Source organism: Haliotis rubra, unplaced genomic scaffold (genome assembly GCF_003918875.1).
Source record: "Haliotis rubra isolate DU_JTF1 unplaced genomic scaffold, ASM391887v1 Scf603, whole genome shotgun sequence".
Taxonomy (NCBI): domain Eukaryota; kingdom Metazoa; phylum Mollusca; class Gastropoda; order Lepetellida; family Haliotidae; genus Haliotis; species Haliotis rubra.
Window position 1 is genome coordinate 344810 of NW_025767306.1, and position 22377 is coordinate 367186.

Genomic DNA, 22377 nt, shown 5'->3' on the forward strand with positions numbered 1-22377 from the left:
CTATATACGATCCTATGAATTTACACCAGATTTCTTAGTACATGGAGGACGGTGGGGTAGCCTAGTGGTCTTGCTGAAGACCCGGATTACCACATGGGTACAATGTGTGAAGCTCATTTCTGGTGTCCCCCGCCGTGATATTTCTGGAATATTACTATTAGCGGCGTAAAACTAAACTCACTCACTACTGGTTAAATTGACCTCTCGTCAAAGACTCGGGTTCAGTTCCCCATATAGTGTCAATTCCCTCCGTGATAATGCTAAAAGCAGCGTTAAACCATACTCACTCACTGCACATAGCCAAGTTGATTTAAAACATTTACATATTACCCCCTATGAAAGAAGTCGCCGAACACAGTTTTGTCAGTGCCCAGCATGTGCAGTGTTTGGTGTAAAAATTATTGTCTTCTTGTATAATATTTTTCAAAGACATCCCGCCCAGGGACGTATCGCCGAGGAGGACTTTAGCATACCAAGTATGAAGCCTCACACGAGGAATCCATGCGGGGCCGATCTTACTGGTGAGGTGAAATTGGGTTTAACGTCGTCCCTGAGAATATTTCGCTCATATGACGACGTGCATGCGTGGGTATGTGTAAGTGCGGCTGCTTGTACTAGCCCAGACTGAAGCTGGTTTTATAGTGCTAGCCCACTGAGATACCATGCCACAGTGAAGCATGAATACCCCACTCAGACACATTATACTCCGAGCCGACCAGTCCTTGTTGGACCCATTAATGCAGAGCGCCAGGCAGGGACCAACAGGTACCATATTTTAACGTCTTTTGGTATGACGCGGTCGGGGATCAAACCCGCGACCTTCCGCTCTCCAGGCGGACGCTCTAACCACTACACCACGGAGGCGGTGGCAAAGTTTCAAATTGGATCAGAATTCTGAGAGCAAATTTAAGCAAGACCATAGCCTAGATCATATTTGCAAAGTGACCTTGTGCTTTCAAAGATTAACGAAAAAAATAAACAGACCTGACCCAGTCCTTGTTCTCTATTTCAAGTGAGCTACAAAATACAGATTCCAAAAACAGTTTGAGGCAGTCTAGATTCTGACCTGTCCCTCTGTCCTACTGTGCAGTCTCAGGGCTGCTATGACAGAAAGGCTTGGAGACTCCTGATTGCTGTCTGTCTTGGCCTGGAGAACTGGGACGGCCATGTTGCCTCCTTCCTCGGCCACAGAAACACTGCAAGAATCAACACCCAAACATTCTACATGTTATTATGTTGCACTTCATTCATGCCCTAAAACACTATAACCTTGATGTTGGGGCAGAAGGGTTCGATTCCCTGTATGGATACAATGTGTGAAGGCCATTGCTGGTGTCCCCAGCCGCACCCGTGAAGATCCGGGGTAGAATAGGTCTTCAGTAACCCATGCTTGCCACAAAAGGTGACTATGGTTGTTGTAAGAGGCAACTAACGGGATCGGGTGGTCAGGCTCGCTGACTTGGTTGACACATGTCATCAGTTCCCAATTGCGCAGACCGATGCTCATGCTGTTGAGCACTGGATTGTCTGGTACAGACTCGATTATTTAAAGACCGCCACCATATAGCTGGAATATTGCTCACTGGTGTCCCCCGCCAGTATAAAAGTGGAATAAAACTAAACTCACTCACTCACTGGTGTCCCCCGCCAGCATAAAAGCGGACTAAAACTAAACTCACTCAGCCACTAGGATAAGTGTTAATTCAAATTACATTAGTCCTTATGCAACATAGATGGATGGTCTGCGTTCAAGCTTTCATTGATACTTCATTGTGGGTAGTCACGATATGGCTGAAATATTGACGATGTGACGTTAAATTTTAACTCACTCACCAGGTGTTAGAGGCATGATACTAGGTCACTAGGAAGCACTACAGGTACTCAGGTTCTGCAAACAGTTTCAACAACTACCTACATATATTACTTTCTACAAGTCCCCGGGAACCTGGGTACAACCCAGATAGACGTTGTTTTGCCAACATTGCCAACGTTGGGCCAATGTCCGAATGCTATCTGGGACTGACTGACTGACTGAGTTTGGTTTTACGCCGCTTTTAGCAATATTCCAGCAACATCACGGTGGGGGACACCAGAAAATATGGGCTTCACACATTGTACCCATGTGGGGATTCGAACCCGGGTCTTCGGTGTGAGCCAACGCTTTAACCACTAGGCTACCCCACCGCCCCCTGCTATCTGGGAAGGACACACCCTGCATACTACCATCTGATCCACCTAGTAGCATCAGGTTTGGACTAAAGCAAACCAGTGGTTGATATTATGAACAACGTCCTACTTTAAATGATACCATGATGAGCAATCAACCAAGTCACCAAGCCTGACCAGTGATTTAGCAGCATTAGTGAGTGAGTGAGAGTTTGCAATATTCCCACAATATCCGCGGTGGGGACACCAGAAATGGCCTTCACACATTGTGCCCATGTGGGGAATCGAACCCGGTCTTCGGAGTGACAAGCGAAGTGCTTTAAGCACTAGGCTACCCAGCAGCATTAGTAGCATAACCAAGACTGGACCAGCCAAACCCGTGATTGATATTACAAACAACTCCCTATTTCATCATGGTACAATGATGCTAATCAGCCAAGTCACTGCGAATGACCACTTATCACATTATTCATTTAGTATGATAACCAAGGCTGGACTGGACAAACCAGTGGTTGATATGAGGACCATAACATGCATGCAAGGGACAATGATATGCATTCAAGAAAGTCTGTCTACCAAATCCATTTTGCTGCCTTTATAACAAATATAGGACGCTGGATCTCTGTTGTCAGTTGAAATGTTTGAAAGGGTACTGTAAAACAATCTTCTTCTTTCATAATGATAGGTTTTGTGATAAATAGTCCTGTGTCACTATCTATTATGGCAATGACATGTTTCTACCTGTGGTGAATGACCTTGGTTTCAGGAGAAAGGCGATCACTCTCCAACTTGATAGGTTTCCTTCTTGAAAACATCTGCCTGATGTGATTCTTGATGAGGAAACTGCAGATGACCTCAAAGGCAAACATACGACCTTCCTTAGCCTCCCAGGAGAGAGTCTGTGAATCTGGATACAAAATGAAACTTGGTTCTATAGCAGAGGCAGCAAAGATAATTGGCATGGCTGGAACCCCATGGTTAGAGTCAATTGTTGATTTGGATCAGCAATTACCTTTAAACCAGTATGTACTCAAAAACAATGTTTGTGAAAAACAATATACTGACTGACTCACTGAGTTTGGTTTTACGCCGCTTTTAGCAATATTCCAGCAACATCACGGCGAGGGACACCAGAAAATATGGGCTTCACACAATGTACCCATGAGGGGATTCGAACCCGGGTCTTCGACGTGCCGAGACAACGCTTTAACCACTAGGCTACCCCACTGCCCCAAAACAATATACACTAGAAGTCAAGAAGAAGAAGCAGTGCTTGTGGGATATAGTTCTGAACCATGCATTGCTATTGTGATGTAAATTATATAGAGAATCTCACTCAAGTGTCTTCTGTTTTAAATATATCAACACGAGTTGATTAAAGTTACAAATATCCAACTCTTGCCTAGGATATTTTTACTGTAATCAACAAGTGTTGAAATATTTGATATCAGAAGACACGAGGGTGAGATTTTATTTATCATCCAAAATCATTCTTCATCAGTTATCAGTAAAATTGCGATATATTGCGATGCAAAAGCATGTATTGCAATGTGTATTGCAATATATTGCAAGATGTTTTTATTACCAAAAAACTACTTATAATCGAGCTAATGTTTGATTTATAAAGCAAAACCACAACAAAATCACTATGCTTGATTCACTTAATAAAAACATTTTATGACGACAAAGTAGAAATGTAAATAATATTTGGCACAAATGACACAAGGAAAAGAACTTAACAATCCAGTTAAATGTAATTTTCACCACAATCATTCCCACCACCCTTACCACAATTTCCACAATCATCAAGATTTCCGAGTGTTAGGAAGTTTTCGGAATGCATGTAAATATACCGGTTTTCGATCAGTGTATCAGAATACGTATCGTCTTCATGTGTGAACCGGTTATATTGCGCAGCCCTATTGAGCAGTGATCCCAGTGATCCCAAAACTTTGTGAGGTCACTCACTGACGATGTATTACCATCATGACAATTCAATTGTTGCAATATCTACAATGTAGATATTTACTGTGGGAGTCAGTTTTGGATGACAAATGTTCTTTGTCAGCTACAGATAAAGCCAAATTTCAACAACTTTATTCTTTTCAAAACATGACATTTTTCAATCATAGTTTCTGCCAAAATTATATTGTCACACACACTTTGAATCACATTGTACAACCTGGATTAAACATGACATTATTTCTAAATGACTTAAGACAGTTAAAGACATTAAATTTAATTCGTATAACTATTAGCTCCAGCAGTGATCCACATGCAAAATCAGCCGTTTCAATCTAAGGTGGTTTTTGAGATTTAATACCTGACCAATCAGAATCAAGTATTTCCTACATAGGTGAGGTGAGGTGAGGTGAGGTGAAATTGGGTTTAACGTCATACTTGAGAATATTTCACTCATATGACGACGTGTATGTGTATGTGTATGTGCGGCTGCTTGTACTAGCCCAGACTGAAGCTGGTTTTATAGTGCTAGCCCACTGAGATACCATGCCACAGTGAAGCATGAATACCCCACTCAGACACATTATACAGACTCCAAGCCGACCAGTCCTTGTTGTACCCATTAATGCCGAGCGCCAGGCAGGGACCAACAAGTACCATATTTTAACGTCTTTTGGTATGACGCGGTCGGGGATCGAACCCGCGACCTTCCGCTCTCCGGGCGGACGCTCTAACCACTACACCACGGAGGCGGTCCATTTCTTAAATAACGGTTGAATCCTCTTATTTATTTATTTGTCATTACAATAAGTAACTTGACTCCAAACCGAAGACCATTTTTCTGCTGACAATGCTGCAATGACGCACATTACATTTACACATACATAACACGATCTGCTTTCCCTATCTCAGGTCTTCACAAGACTGACAATGATGGTTTATTGCAATGGTGATGACATCTCCTTCCTGCCCCCTAGAAACAGTCTCACATTGACTTGTCGCAACACAGAGCTACAGACTGTATAGTGCTTTCCTAATCGATTCCATATCCAAATCCGCATCGTAATTTATATGCTTGAACTAAATGCACACATAATGATCTAATGACAAATGCAACCTGACTTGTCTCCTAAACTAATAAGGTCAAATGTAACTCAGTATCTTCTGCTAGGTGATCTCATTTGATTATTGATTATACTGACTGACTGAGTTTATTTTTAGCAATATTCCAGCAATATCACGGCGGGGGACTCCAGAAATGGTCTTCACACATTGTGCCCATGTGGGGAATCGAACCTGGGTCTTCGGCGTGACGAGCGCACGCTTTAACCACTAGGCTACCCTACCGCCCCTTATTGATTATACACCAAGGTTACCAAGCTGAAGTATCACACCAGTAACACTGTCCAATATCTTTACCTGGTGCTGGAGCTCCATCACACATAGACGTGGTCCAGCCTTCAGTCAGGGTGTGCAACACCTGGCACAACAACACAACATTCTCACTGGATTTCTGGACTGAAACACAACACATCAGACATATCACCTACATGCAGTGTTTGAAATAAAGCATGGAAGTCAAGGAGTCAAGGTAAACATTTGAATGATACATGTCAACCAAATCTGTTGGTGAGTCAAACGTAGCAGTATCTGACGGTGAAAAGCATTGGTGAAAAGCATTGGCAAAAAGATTAAAAGTAGCATACAGTTACTTAGGGAGGTATTCTAGCCATATGGCAATTGGGATACGATGGCATTTGTCAACCAAGTCAGCGAGTCTGACCACCCGATCCCATTAGTCGCCTCTTAAGACAAGCATGGGTTGCTGAAGAAAAATTCTAACCCGTATCTTCACGGGTCTATGTCTTGATGAAGACATCCTGGACTATACTTACCCAAGAGTTTGAAGACGGAGCTAGCTGACTGACGTACAGAGGATGCAGGGTGAGCCAGGTGATGGAGGAATGAGGAGAGGTAAGCACCCCAACATGGCAGCAGAGAGGGCAACGACAGACTCTGTAACAGGGGAGACAACTCAGGGATAGAGAAGCCTGGATAATCTGGACATGCAACCCTGTTTATCTGGACAAAACCCTGTTGATCTGGACATGAAACCTGGTAATGATTAAAGGCTGTTACGATTCACTCGCATATTCAGTGAATCGAACCGTAGCCCTTCATGAATTCAATTCGTTATTCGTGGCCACCAGAACCGAATATTCATGAATATTTACAATTTTTTTAAAGGTGTCCGTTTGACTTGAACCCTTATGTCCTTTTTCAAAATGAGATATGCAAGAATGAAATATGTACTAGCCTTGTAGTACCGCAAGTCATGTTAGTTTTCCAAGGCCGCACGGACCACCTCCGTGGTGTAGTGGTTAGAGCGTCCGCCCGGAGAGCGGAAGGTCGCAGGTTCGTTCCCCGACCGCGTCATACCAAAAGACGTTAAAATATGGTACTTGCTGGTCCCTGCCTGGCGCCTGGCATTAATTGGTAAAACAAGGACTGGTCGACTCGGAGTCAGTATAATGTGTCTGAGTGGGGTATTCATTATTCACTGCGGCATGGTATCTCAGTGGGCTAGCACTATAAAACCAGCTTAAGTCTGGGCTAGTACAAGCAGTCGCACATACACGTACACACGCATGCAAGTCGTCATATGAGCGAAATATTCTCAAGTACGACGTTAAACCCAATTTCACCTCACCATCACCAAGGCCGCACATGTTACTGTCAGCTATAACTATTAGATACCAAATTTGAGTGTCATGAGATCACTGGTTATTGCTGTGACAAATTAACACTGTCAACATGGGCATTCAATATTGTGCATCAATCACTTAACTTCAATATTGTATTCATGAATAATTATTTGTATTCGTTACCCAATATTCGTGATACGTATCATATTCGCCACATAGTGTATTTGTTACAGCCCTAGTAATGATACCTCAGTTAATGAGTACATTGAACTCTCTCGATCTGGACATGACACACTTTCAATTTATACAAAAAATACAGATAAGTGTATATAGCAAACCCTGTTAATCTGGACATGAAACAATTGATTTGGACATTATACAATAATAATGTCCCTTTGTAACTGTTGCCCACATCATATCCATATGGTAAGACTTTGGACATTCTGGATTTCCACATAAATGCAAAGGACAAAATTACAACAAAACTATACATTAAATGTTTTGAAGCCAAAACACATCATAGAGGTGTACCAGTTGCGTTTGATGTTTGCCCAATGCCAAATTCCATAATATTCCAATCTTATGATAGCAGCTTGTAAATAATGGAGTCTAGACCAAATTCTCACCTTGATCACAGACTGGCAGACATTCAGCAAACCCTCAGCTTTGTAGGCACCAACAAACTCTTGACTTCCCTGGCAACAGAAAAACATACTAATAACTTCATACAAACTGGAATGGTATGACTGGTGACCAGAGTTTCAGGTAATGTTGCAGTCAGGGCTCCAGATAACGGCCGTATCGGCGTATGTACGGATATAAAATAAGCATGATACGGTAGGAAATAATTTAGAAAACGTAGCAGATACACACCACAGCAATGGTGTACGGTAGTAGAATCATTTACAGATGTATTTATCTGAAAACGTATTGTTTTATTCTTTATTGACCTGTTTACACAAGAGTAGCAATGTTGTGGTGCATATATGAAACGAAACGCAAGATTACTGATACTCCATTAAATTCCATTCAGTACTCTAAGTGTACTCTTATTGTTTTCCAGTACTCCTATATAGAAAACGTAAGGAGTACGTACTTCTGATCATGAAAACTTATCTGGAAGCCTGGTTGCAGTGCAATGAAGATATTTGAGGGTCAAAGCTCCTTTCATGCATAATTCTCTCATGCATTACAACGTCAATAATGGCTACTTTATCTGTGGATATTAAAAATCTATGAAAGGATGGTTAACTTCCAAACCATAAGAACTGTTTTTCATTTCGTAGGAATCCATCAAAGTTTATCAGCATACAATACACAATTTTCTTTAATAATTTCAGATAAAAATAAACATGAATAACAAGAAGACAACATCATCAATATCCCCCATAATGGCAAAATACTCTTCATGAATATGTCTGCTAGTTATGATTATGTCAAATGTTTTGGTGTGTATATGTCAAAGTGGAAGGAGAGTATTGAAAGATTTTTAAGTTGTGCTCCAGAAAGGAGCTCTACCATCAAATTCAGTCTGAGTTGAACTTGTTGCCATGGAAACACAAAAAATATTTTATTCAGAGTTCCAAAACTATCAAAAGGCACCAATACACCACAAGACCTATCCATGTGCCAAGTTCGATGAAGAAATAGTGAACGGTTTTGGAGTATGCTACAGAAAAGATGAATATGGACGGATGCATGGAGCCCATTTAATACCCCCGCAAAACCCGTTAAACGCGTTGCAGGGGATAAAAATGCAAGCTTTGAATGAAGTGGACCTACTAATTGCCAACAATCAAACAGAAACCTGGAAAAAATATTTTCAAACTAAACTGACTAGAGTTGGAAACGAACCTGGTCAACATGTTGATGATTTCCTCTTCTCAACAGGTCTAACGTCTGCCCCAGGATTCTTAATGATTCCTGAATAATACAAGGCAGAAATGTAAATTTCAATAAGGCTGTGTCAATCCATAAAACTGAGAGGGGCTTTCTGTATGTAGGTTTCTTCTTTCAACAATATTTGTTATAATTCTCTTCTATTAAAGACAAAACCCTTAAAATTACCTCACATTCTTTCTCATTTTGCTCAGATGATGAAAAAATAGACCTACCTGTTTGTCTACTAGACTAATGTAGGCAGACACTGCCTTCACTGCCGACTCTCGTATGGGCAGCTGGGAATGGGAGATAACTCCAAACACTACTGTGAGAATATCTCGCTGTACAAATCCAGGAATAGGAGGAATCACCTGTCAAAGTGAAATTTCCTAATACATAAAGAATTTAAAATCTGTTTTATATAACACATGGAATTTTAAAGGGCAAAATGGAATTGCCACTGACAGAAGAATTCACAATGTGGGTTGAGATAATGCTGTTTGCACCAGTCTTTGATATTTCACAGTTTCAGCTTAGTGTCTAACCCTAAAGATCTAGGTTAGAATTTGTCTTCAGCAACTGATGCTGGTGGTCAGAGGTGACTAACAGGATCAAGTGGACTGGCTTGCTGACTTGGTTGACATATGTCATTGTATCCAAATTGCATAGATCGATTCTCATGATGTTGATCTCTGGATTGTCTGGTCAATACTCGACCGCCACCATAGCTGAAATATTGCTGAGTCCGGCATTAAACAAAAAAACAAACAAAAACAGCGTAGTGTCAAAGGAAAGCCTGAATGAGACTAGGGCCTAAGTCACAAGGTGTTTTCAGCACTACGATATTTGTAAGCCTATGACAAACTATAGAGTTACAAGATGTAATCTTGTGGATCAGGATCCTGGACATAGATTCTAACCAACTTGGTGTATTTAGTGTTTGCCATAGGCATAAAAAATTCCCTGGTGTCATGAGAGGGATTCATGGACATGTTTTGGGGAGTCAACTTCGGTTTGGAATTTTCATAAAGATATCAACTAAGATTGTTTAATAACGACAAAAAACAAGGTAAGGCAGGTCAGGTATAAATTTTAATCAGCACTGAGCAGTTAACTGGCAAACATTACACTAAGTACAGTCAAATCCCGATGAGTTGAATGCCGGTGTCTCGAATATTATGCATAACTCGAAGTATCTGTCGGTCCCGACCATTCCCTGTTATAGTTGTCATCATTTGATTTCCGGTTACACAAATTCGTCTCATAAATACACACGATGACTCGAGAAGAAAATTTGGTCCCATGAGATTCAAACAACAGCATCTTGTATACATAAGCCGAAGTTAATCAATGAGAAGTTAATTGGTGTAGCAAACTGATCCAATTAACAAACCAGCGCGGCTTACACCTTTCCGCCTTTGACGGGTGAGTTCAAAAGGCAGATTAGTGATTTTAGGAAAATCACTGTCTGTGCTAATCAGACTGGAACTGATAAGGTGCCCCTATTAGTGATAGGAAAATCATTAGATAAACAAATGCTTTGGCGGAGGAATTAGGATTGGATCATCTTTTTTTCTACCCTCATAGACATAGCTATGTCTCGAATACATCGATAAGTCGAATTTATTACTTGGTCCCCAGAGATTCGACTCATTGGGATTTGACTGTAGTTTTAAACAACAGAAAAATTATGGACTATACAAGTTTAGATTATCTGAACTGAGGACCCAGTAGCATTGCATCAACAGTGACGCAAGCTTCTAAATTTACTGCGCATTTGAGATAATTTTTGCATCAAATACGCAGGTTTTCTGTGTCAGGGCAAACACTGTGTATTACGAGCATGGTGCTCATAAACCAATGGTCACAACCTGGATGAAACTGGGATTGAAACACTGGGCCAGTAGAGAGAAATGTCATCCATGTCATATCACAGGACAATAAAACATGGCACTTCCTGTTACCCTGCTTTGTGTTTAGCATTATAGGAATAAAACAAGGAATGTCCGTCTCTGACTCAACAAAGACTCATCGACTCATACTGTGTCTACCCGTGAAGATCCGGGTTAGAATTAATCTTCAGTAACCCATGCCTGTCGTAAGAGGTGACTAACGGGATCAGGTGGTCAGGGTTGCTGACTTGGTTGACACATGTCATCGTCTCCCAATTGCGCAGATCAATGTTCATGCTGTTGATCCCTGGATTGTCTGGTCCAGACTCAATTATATACAGACCGCCGCCATATAGCTGTAATATTGCTGAGTGTGGCATAAAACTAAACTCACTCACTCACTCATACTGTGTCTAAGTGGGGAACATATGTTAAATAGACGCATTGTATGTATGAAACTAGCACACACACCCTTAGAAATTACAGACACTCACAGACACAAACTTTCATGAGACACTATTTAAGTACAATGATCATGTACTTATAAATTACAACCAACTCACGTCACCACGACCATAGGAGAAGAGATAAAAGTGTCAAGGGGGACAACTCTCATCAACCTTGACCAAACATGTACAAGCAGAATGGGTGATAACAGTAAGCTCACCTGGTTGGCTGTTCTGTCTGAGTGTAGATGCTGTACTATAGCAGTGATGCCTGGAAACAAACATTCAGAAAAAACATAATAACTGAAGACCAGGGGTGGAAATAACTTTAAAATTGCTAGTGTACTCCAGTACAGTGGCACATGTTAAATCACTTGCCCTGAAAATGTTTCCACTATACCGGCCGTTTTCTTGTTGGATTTTTTAAATAAACAACATAATTAACATTGGAAAGTCAACTGGACGCCGGTACAGTGTGATATACGAATTTGCTTGCCCGACAGAAAAAAACACTGGACTCGGACGTCGGGCAATGGGTTATTTCCACCCCTGGAAGACAAATCAAAGTAATCAGGGAAGTCTCCAAAAATTCTTGCAAATGCAGAAACAGTGCTTCAACATTATGTTTTAAACAACTGAAATCATTTCAACCACCAGATATTTCCAGTCTGATGCCATTACCTGGTGGAATGTATGTCCTCTACAAACTTCAGTACATTTCCCCTAGCTAGTGTAATGAAGAACCTCAATTCCTTTCCATGCTAATAATATCAACATGACTTCAAGCGTAATGACTTTACCTTCTCATTAAAATCTGATCTTTGTGCTTACTCCTGCTTCACAAAAGGCTGAACAAATACCGTTACAGTTTACATCAGGACGTTTCACAAAGTTTGTTACCAATGAAAGGAAGTGTATAGTAGCCCCACGGAGACAAGTCAAAAACTGAATACTTCCATTCCAGGCTAAAAACATCACACCTGTAATATCTGTGTTTCATCAACTACAGTCCGTTTGAGTCAGAAACGGACCGATGATTTGCAAATCAATGATGATAGTTTCTCAAACAACTTTTTTGGTGGAGTCCGGAAAATTTTCAAATATAAGAAAGCTGTTGGGTATTGGTAAATGATAAACATGTGTACTATTTATATTTATGTGGCAATTTTGTACAATGATAACATTTGCAATTCATCGGTCCGTTTCTGACTCAAACGGACTGTAGCGGTACTATATTTCGCATCTATTCTCATAGAACAAAATACAAGATACTCAGTGTAACTAATAGTTATGTCACATCAGATTTGATTTGACAAGACAAACATAGGCTAAAGCATTCACTGCTCTGGTGAAAGCCTCAACCATGGCATGGTGCTGATCATAACCATGTCAAATCTGGGAATCACTCCCACTTACTGCAAATCCTGACATGGCAAAGGGACAGAACTGTGCAGCCTTAGCAAAGTGCCCTAACAAATACATAGTTACATAATATAATGTAATCCTACCTAACATAGCACCATCTACTGCTTGCCAGGTTGTGTCTTCATCATTACAAACCTGTGGAGGAAATGTGGTTGTTGATCAGAGATGAAACAATGCAGATGATGATACCTGCATAACATGGTTATATACATCAAACCTGACAAGGCCCTTATATACCCATCCTTACAAGGCCATATACAACCATCCATACAAGGCCATATATACCAACCCTGACATGGCCATATATACCAATCCTTACAAGGCCATATATACCCATCCTTACACGGCCATATATATCCATCCTAGCAACGCCATATAAACTCACCCTTACAACGCCATATAAACTCATCCTCACAAGGCCATATATACTCATCCTTACAAGGCCATACATATCCATCCTTGCAAGGTCTCCTTACAAGGCCACATATACCCATCCTTACAAGGCCATATATACCCATCCTTACAAAGCCATATATATCCATCCTTACAAGGCCATATATATCCATCCTTAATACAAGGCCATATATACCCATCCTTACAAGGACATATATATCCATCCTTAAAACGCCATATAAACTCATCCTTTGAAGGCCGTATATATTCATCCTTAGAAGGCCATATACTCCATCATTACAAGGCCATATATATCCATCCTTGCAAGGAATATATATCCATCCTTACAAGGCCATATATATCCATCCTTGCAAGGTCTCCTTACAAGGCCATATATACCCATCCTTAAAAGGCCATATATACCCATCCTTGCAAGGCCATATATAGCCATCCTTACAAGGCCATATATACCCATCCTTACAAGGCCATATATACCCATCCTTGCAAGGTCATATATATCCATCCTTACAAGGCCATATATACCCATCCTTACAAGGCCATATATATCCATCCTTGCCAGGCCATATATACCCATCCTTACAAGGCCATATATATCCATCCTTACAAGGCCATATATATCCATCCTTACAAGGCCATATATACCCATCCTTACAAGGCCATATATACCCATCCTTACAAGGCCATATATATCCATCCTTACAACGCCATATAAACTCATCCTTACAAGGCCATATATACTCATCCTTAGAAGGCCATATAATCCCATCCTTACAAGGCCATATACAGCCATCCTTGCAAGGCAATATATATCCATCCTTACAAAGCCATATATATCCATCCTTGCAAAGTCTCCTTACAAGGCCATATATACCCATCCTTACAAGGCCATATATACCCATCCTTACAAGGCCATATATACCCATCCTTACAAGGCCATATATATATCCCATCCTTACAAGGCCATATATACCCATCCTTGCAAGGCCATATATACCCATCCTTGCAAGGCCATATATATCCCATCCTTACAAGGCCATATATACCCATCCTTACAAGGCCATATATATCCATCCTTACAAGGCCATATATATCCATCCTTACAAGGCCATATATACCCATCCTTGCAAGGCCATATATATATATACAAGGCCATCCTTACAAGGCCATATATACCCATACAAGGCCATATATATCCATCCTTACAAGGCCATATATACCCATCCTTGCAAGGCCATATATACCCATCCCTTACAAGGCCATATATACCCATCCAAGGCCATATATATCCATCCTTGGCCATATATATCCATCCTTGCAAGGCCATATATATCCATCCTTACAAGGCCATATATACCCATGCAAGGCCATATATACCCATCCCAAGGCCATATATATCCATCCTTGCAAGGCCATATATATATATCCTTGCAAGGCCATATATACCCATCCTTACAAGGCCATATATATCCATCCTTACAAGGCCATATATATATATTACCATACCCACAAGGCCATATATATCCATCCTTACAAGGCCATATATATCCATCCTTACAAGGCCATATATATCCATCCTTATCCAAGGCCATATATATACCCATCCTGCAAGGCCATATATAAGGCCATATATATACCCATCCTTACAAGATATATATATCCATCCTTGCAAGGCCATATATATACCCATCCTTACAAGGCCATATATACCCATCCTTACAAGGCCATATATACCCATCCTTATATATTACAAGGCCATCCCCATCCTTGCAAGGCAATATATACCCATCCTTGCAAGGCCATATATACCCATCCTTACAAGGCCATATATATCCATCCTTACAAGGCCATATATATCCATCCTTACAAGGCCATATATACCCATCCTTACAAGGCCATATATAACCATCCTTACAAGGCCATACACCCATCCACCATGACAAGACCATATATTCCAACCCTGACAAAGTGATATACACATTCTTTTCTAGCCACACACTCACCCTGACGAGGCTGTTCCACACCACCTCTTGATGCACATCAGACAAGCAGCCTATGATATCTCCCAGCTTGTTACAGCCGACTTTACGTATGGCTGACCAGACGTCTGTCAATGCTGCTAAGATGAAGTCCTGAAAAAGAAAGATAGCCCATTTTAGAAATTAGTCCCGAAAAAAAAAAATTGAAAAAATATTTTTCAAAGACATACAAGCCCTAAAGCCTGAACCAACATGATGAAGATCAAACGCCTATGGTACAAATTAATTTGTTTGGTTTTACACCGCTTTTAGCAATATTCCAGCAACATCACGGCTGGGGACACCAGAAATGGGCTTCACACATTGTGCCCATGTGGGGATTCGAACCCGGGTCTTCGGCATGACGAGCCAACGCTTTAACCATTAGGCTACCCCGCCGCCCCTATAAATTTAGAAATAACTTAACTCTGATCATCAATGATTGAAACAACTGGTATGAGGCCGCAAAATTGAAGGAACATAAACGAAAAAGGATAATTTGTTACCACCATTTCTGGAGAGGTGGGTGATATTCGAATAATTTCTCGCTGAGCTTATTGCCTACATTTACAAGTGGGAGAACGCCTGCTCTGTTTAACTGCTCCCCTGTCCCTTGTAGCCAGGTGAGAGTGTGGACCACCGACCTGTTCCTCACTATCGGCAGGGTTGAGGCTGCAACAAACATGTTCACAACCAATATAATAATCAGGGGTGGAAATAACCCATTGCCCGACGCCCCAGTCCAGTGTTTTTTCTGTAGGGCAAGCAAATTTGTATATCACACTGTACCGGTGTCCAGTTGACTTTCCATATTAATTATGTTGTTTATTTAATAAATCAACAAGAAAACAGCCAGTATAGTGGAAAAATTATCAGGGCAAGTGATTTTACATGTGCCACTGTACCAGAGTACACTAGCAATTTTAAAGTTATTTCCACCCCTGATAATATACAAGCTGGACAAGTTGGACAGGCCTAATGTCCAGTATGATGTACAAAATGCAAGAAAGAAAAATGAACATCAACAGGGACCAAAGGGGAACTACTCTGTCTTACACTCCCTGAACCATTTCTGCAGCGCAAAAACCATAAATGAAGCAAGTCTAGATTTTCCTCTGAATCACCCGTCTCTGGGGCTTCTTTTCAGTTTGTTGTTAACTTGTTACTTGGTTCTATCAAAAATATATTGTTCCCAAGACTAAGCCTTAATCTCAAGGGGAGCTAATGTCACACAATTTATACTAGTCAGTGTTCACGAATAGCGTCTGACCCTCTGACAAATCCAGCAGATTTGCCAACGGTCAGACAGAAGTCTACAACCCGCCGGCCCCAGTGTCTGACTGTATATTTCACAGTGACTTTGACTGAAGTTGTTATATGTGACATGTGACACTTGTTTGCTGTTTATAAATCTTATGTTTGTTAATAATTTCAATGTCAATTATAAGCAATGTTAAATCTGAAATGTTTATTTAATTTTATTCTATGGGTCCTGTGAAGTTTCAATGGGTCAGACAGACATCTGAAACTTACAGGACCCAATGTCTAGTTACTTTGAAACACCATTCGTGAACACTGTACTAGTGACATCCGATTATGGGCAAAAAGAACGATAACTAGATCCAGTAAATATTTTAGATTTGTTCCATGTGACTCACCTTCTTTGACTAGTTTCAGGAAACTCCTCAGTAACTCTGAACACACACACTGCTCGGACAGCCTGGAGAAAACATGCAAGATGGTATCAAGTAGTGTTGGGAATTGGTTAATATCTCATAATTGATGATTGGTTCATTACAACCAATCAATCATCAAAAATAATTGGTTAGCGTCATTTATGAAATTTGTTAATGCACATAAAAATAAGGGAAAAAACATGTAGTTTTGGGGGGGCTTTTGGGCAAAATTTACATCTTTAAAGGATGACTAGTATGTTAGGAACATAAATTTCTTGGTGTCTTTAAGATAAATTCAATCATGACTTGAAACGAGCTTGTAGTGCTTACAAAATGTAACAGACAAAACCAACCATGTGAAAAATATTGTTAATGAAAACAAGTGTTCCAAAATTGGTTGTGTTCGATTATGAGAAATTATGATCGATTGCTTGGTCGTTTAGTCACTACGACCAATCTTCGATTATTTCAATTAATCGGACCCCCACTAGTATCAAGGATAACTTGCATTGTTCATTTGATTAGTGGTATGCTTTTGTCCAAAACTTTATTAGAGTTATCCCCTACACCCAGAGTTATCTCCCTTCTAATGACACCAAGTTCCATCCAACATGACATGTTACCAACCTAATAACACTGGTGCCACCAGTAGACAAGGTGAAGAATCTTTAAAATACCCCTCGGATCCCAAATGTATTGACATGTATATTTGTGATGGCTCCCCAGCACAGTACTGAGTTGTGACTTCTTCTAGTAGTAGTAGTACAGTGAACACTATGAGCAGTGATCACTGCAGGGAGCTTGCTACAGATAACTGCATGCAAACAGACTTAAGTCTGTGAGATTTATTTCAACAGAGTTTAGAAGTCTCCAAGCAAATTCATAGCATCAAGGTCCAGTTTAAACATTTTTCACATATTATGAAAAGAAAAGCTATGTTATTGCAAGGCATGGTTCATAAAATTAGCAAGAATTCAAGCTTCAGTCATCATTTGTAAATCCATATGACTGCAGTCCAACACAGGCTGATTGACCGCTCATAACTACTCACTGGTTGATTCCCGAAAGGAATTTACATTACCGGTATACACACACTCTGCATTCTACCACTGCAGTGAGGTGAGGTGAAATTGGGTTTTACGTCGTGCTTGAGAATATTTCGCTCATATGACGGCGTGCATGCGTGTGTATGTGTATGTGCGGCTGCTTGTACTAGCCCAGACTTAAGCTGGTTTAATAGGGCTAGCCCACAGAGATACCATGCTGCAGTGAAGCATGAATACCCCACTCAGACACATTATACTGACTCCGAGCCGACCAGTCCTTGTTGTACCCATTAATGCCGACCACTGCAGTGAAAGATACAGAGTGCGATTGTCTTACTGAGTGTTTCCAAATATGACAATGTTTCCCCCACATTATCCTTGATTGCCAATAGTTGTACATACTATGCTATTCTATTTCTCAACAAAAAAGCACATTTTCCACTCGTCACGGTATATTTCTTCAGACTAAGAAGCTACTTGCTATTCTGAATTCACCAAATCCACAAAGGACTTGTCAAACATTGAAAGTAAGGTTGCAAATCCCACCATTCAATGATTGTATCCAACTGTGAATCCAACTGTTGTCTGTGAATTTTGGTGACAGACTTCACTTCTGGCACACCAGTCTCTACCACGATCTTTGCATCAGTCAGACTCAACCTGACCCCTTCCGACCATCCATACCTCCGCACAAATGTATATATCACAAAATTGTCAATTTCTGTTTGCGTAAGACTGAGAAGATGAGGATCACGCTTGGATGCAACATGACCAGCATCAGCTGCTTCTGTCCTGTGATTGGTCAGCGTGAAATCCTCCGTTTCTTCTGTCGGAGTAGTGAGACTTTGATACACCTGCTCCCACAATGACAGCTCTTTCTCCAGAGACGTGCACTTGAAGACCTCTGTGAAGGTACTGGACAGTACACCATTGTCTCGTGACATTTTTACTGATGTCACACTATTCTGCCTTTCTGTTGTGGATATGCTCTCCTTGTCATGTCACATCCTGTCTGAAAGTAAAAGAGTGAGTGAGTGGTTTTACGCCACTTTCTGTAGTATTCAAGCAAAATCAATAATCACTGATTGAGGGACACCAGAAATGGGCTTCACACATACCAATATGAGAAATCAAACCTGGATTTTCAGGACAAAAATTAAACATTTAACCACAAGAGAGCCAATGCTCATAGTGTACCAGCCACCTACACGTGAAGCTTGCAGACAGTCAGTGAATAGAGACATCTATAGAAAATACTTACCCATAAGCTGAAAAAAAGGAGTAATTATGCAACATGTCAAGTTTCTTAAATTTTAACTGGTCGGCTTTTGAACAAAATATGGCAATATAGTTTTTTTCTTCGTCGTGCACGTTAATGTTATCTGTGAACACAAAATACAGAAATAGCATCTCACTCATTGACAGGGCTCCAGATAAGGACTGTATCAGCGTATGTACGGATAAAAAATATGCCCCATATGGTAGGAAATAATTTAGAAAACATAGCAGATATGCACCACAGCAATGGTGTACGGTCTTAGAATCATTTACAGACGCATTTATCAGAAAAAGTATTGTTTTATCGTTTATTGTCCTGTTTACACAAAAGTAGCAATGTTGTGGTGCATATATGAAACGAAACACAAGATTATTGATATACCATGAAATTCCATTCAGTACTCTAAATGTACTGATGTTAAAAAAGTATCTGGAGCCCTGCATTGATACATTATTGTAGCATGTTGCAGCTATGTGTTAGCAACCAAGTAAATGTCTCACAGAGCCCCTGAAACAAATATATCCAAGAAAGCCCATTCAAATCTGTACTATGTGGCAAGTCTAGATTAATGCAGTTTCAAAAAATGAAAAGTCTCTTTCATTATACTTTATTGAGTTAACATAAGAAATGGTTTTCTGTAGGATGTTTTCAGTTCAGAGGCTAGATGTTAGCCAATTACACAGCTATTATGTAACAGATAAACCAGTCAAAAGGACAGCAAAGTTTTACGACGTAAAGGTTTGATATTGTGTAAGAAACATAATAAGTTACTATATGTATTATGTACCCTAAATCCAATCAGGAAATTCATTCAAGGATGATGTTTCTTTTAAAACTAGACTGACAAAATGCAGAGGCCCAGATAAGCTGCATATCCGGGTAAAATACGCATAGAAAATTTCAAATTACGCATTGAAAAATAATTGTTGCGTACCAATTACGCATTGAAAATGTTAGATACGCAAAATGTTTTAAACAATTGCGTACAAAATATATTTATAAAAAATCGCTTGTGTAATGAAAAAGACATCGATTGCTATCAAGTTGTACTGTTAGTATAGGACAAGTGTTGTATTGTCAGTATAGGATGAGTGATTTTTTTATGAAATCATTTCCATTATACTAGTATTTAAGTTGGTTTTGATTAGGTATGACGTAAGGCAGAACATACCTGCTTAGTAAACTTACTCAATGACATAATACTTAGTTGAGTAAAATGACTGGAATACGCACATATTTGAAAGCAGTGGGTAACGGAAAATGAAATACCCACTCAACATTCATAATACCCACTCCAAAAAAAATACAGTGGATACAGTACCACATTAGTCTGTCGTACAGACCCTGAAGCAAATATATCCAAGAATGCCCACGCAAGTCTAGAAAATGTGGCAAGTCTAGATTTCCTCAGCTTCTGAAAATGAAGAAAGTCTCAGGGCTCCTTTTCATTATTTTTTTTTTTTTAACTGTGAACTTTTTTCAGTAAAATATGTTCATTTCAGAGACTAGTTGTTAGTCTATACCGACATGAGCTAAATCTTATCCGGAGCTCTGAAAATGATTTATGAATATTTTTTTTCGCTTTCATTATCTTCCTTGTATCCATGACTACAGCCTCAGCAAGCCACAGCTAGGTCATTAATCATTCAAATATCCATGCACCCAGTTATAATCCAGCTACACTGGAGCAACCTGCAAATACAATCTGGAGCAGAAAATCCAGTGATTTTAAGGCCATTTTGTATGAAACCATTCAAAATTAACTAGTCTAAGGGTGCACCAAATGTACCCATTTGCATAGGTTATTGCAAATCTGTCACACCAAGGAAACCAATAGCAATGACAAGATTTGTATTTTATTACGTTACGGGTAAGGTACTACGCTTTTACACATGAACCGTAGCTGAAATGACTGACCTCAAAACATTTGTGGGACAAACTTTTATCAGGCTACTGTTACGCTGAGAGGTGTTGTTGCCACGCTAACGGCAGTGTAAACATTGGCGCAGGTTAAACATTGTAAACATATCAAAGAATCCTCAAAATATGTGTAGTGTTCTTACTGCTGTTGTCGGCTCTGTTAATACTTGGCTGTAACAAACGACATGACACAAGTTGAACGGCATATGACATTGGCCGGTGAAGAGGGAAGAGGTGCGCGATACATTTATCCACTATACGATGCAGTTTACCATTATAATCAATCGAAGCCATCCACATGTCCTAATTTCTCACATGGCCACCATAAATATTTCCGCTGACATAGCCATGATAATATGTGAGATGGCCATTCACCAAACGATGACAACTGAATGTTTTGACATCCCCGCGAAAGCAAAATATGTCATGACGTCACTGGCAATATAATCCGGACATATAAATTCGCATCGAAATGGGTAGGTTAAAAAGTAGAAATGGTAAAGAAAATGGAATAAGAAGATAAAAAGCCATGCGAATTCAGTCACGGTCTGGATATCATTAGTGCATGTGAGATGTTATATCTTGGAATTATGTTGATGAACCGCTGTCAGATTATACACTCATTAAGATTATAATAGATAGAACGTTTGCACTGTGAGCTCTTCTTTTAGACCAGCATGATAAATTACACATGCGAGATCAAATCATTTGTAATTGATAAATGAAATGAAATCAGAGTGAGTGAGTGAGTGAGTGAGTTTAGTTTTACGCCGCACTCAGCAATATTCCAGCTATATGGCGGCGGTCTGTAAATAATCGAGTCTGGACCAGACAATCCAGTGATCAACAGCATGAGCATCGATCGTAATTTCTTATGGAAAGCGTTCTTTCAGTGTTTGTGTTCCATTGCTGTGGAATGAACTGCCCCTCGCCTTAAAACTGTCCCCACCTTTTGCTACGTTCAAATCACATCTTAAAAGCATCTCTATCCACTGCACTATTAAGTCTATTCAAACATTATGATCATTTTGTAGCGCTTTGAGCACCCACTTAGTGGTTGGATTTAGCGCTATATACATTTTCATTATTATTATTATTATTATTATTATTACCTGCGCAATTGGATAACATATATAGTAATTTGTCAGCAAACAAACAACAAACGGTAAACATTTCTCGTCTCAAAAATGGTATTAGGCATCGATAAATTGCGAAAGAAACAAACGTGACGCAACGCAGATACTGCCTAGAAACCAGTCTGTGTAAAGTGAAGTTCTACTTGACAGCGCCTACGTTTATTTAAAAGAAAACGTCCAAATTAAGTCATTTGAAAACAAGTGACCCAACATTTTAGTGAAAATGACCCAAACATATTAAGAATGTTAAGATTAAAAGAAACAAAACTGACACAAAACTGACATAGCTTATAAATGTAAATGTCTTAATAGTGTCTGGTTGTAGCAACGCCAGGACTTGACTGGGAAGGATGGATTACTCACCAAAGGCTGCCCATCAGTATCCTCCACCACAGGCCCTCGTGTCTTTGCGAG

At 40.0% G+C, this 22377-nt stretch overlaps 1 protein-coding gene across 1 annotated transcript; it reads right to left on the reverse strand.

Moving 5' to 3' along the window:
- Nucleotides 1-1054: 1054 nt before the first annotated feature.
- LOC124255616 lies at nucleotides 1055-21260 on the reverse strand. The gene is made up of 14 exons (XM_046689505.1): nucleotides 21100-21260; nucleotides 18175-18640; nucleotides 16565-16626; nucleotides 15472-15578; nucleotides 14892-15020; nucleotides 12561-12612; nucleotides 11244-11323; nucleotides 8948-9085; nucleotides 8688-8756; nucleotides 7460-7528; nucleotides 6024-6144; nucleotides 5548-5646; nucleotides 2908-3073; nucleotides 1055-1196 (listed from the first exon to the last, which is right to left on the reverse strand). Exons 2-14 carry the CDS (start codon nucleotides 18570-18572, stop codon nucleotides 1055-1057), a joined length of 1632 nt encoding a protein of 543 aa, XP_046545461.1. The 5' UTR covers nucleotides 18573-18640; nucleotides 21100-21260.
- Nucleotides 21261-22377: the final 1117 nt, after the last annotated feature.

Bases quoted from the DNA above. Each gene is read 5' to 3' on its own strand.
- LOC124255616 (XM_046689505.1), bottom strand. From the start codon at position 18,572: ATGTCACGAGACAATGGTGTACTGTCCAGTACCTTCACAGAGGTCTTC. The intron at 7,529-8,687 runs GTTCGTTTCCAA...TTCTGTTGCCAG, and splicing joins ATCATCAACATGTTGACCAG to GGAAGTCAAGAGTTTGTTGG. The intron at 3,074-5,547 runs GTAAAGATATTG...TTTTGTATCCAG, and splicing joins TGATGGAGCTCCAGCACCAG to ATTCACAGACTCTCTCCTGG.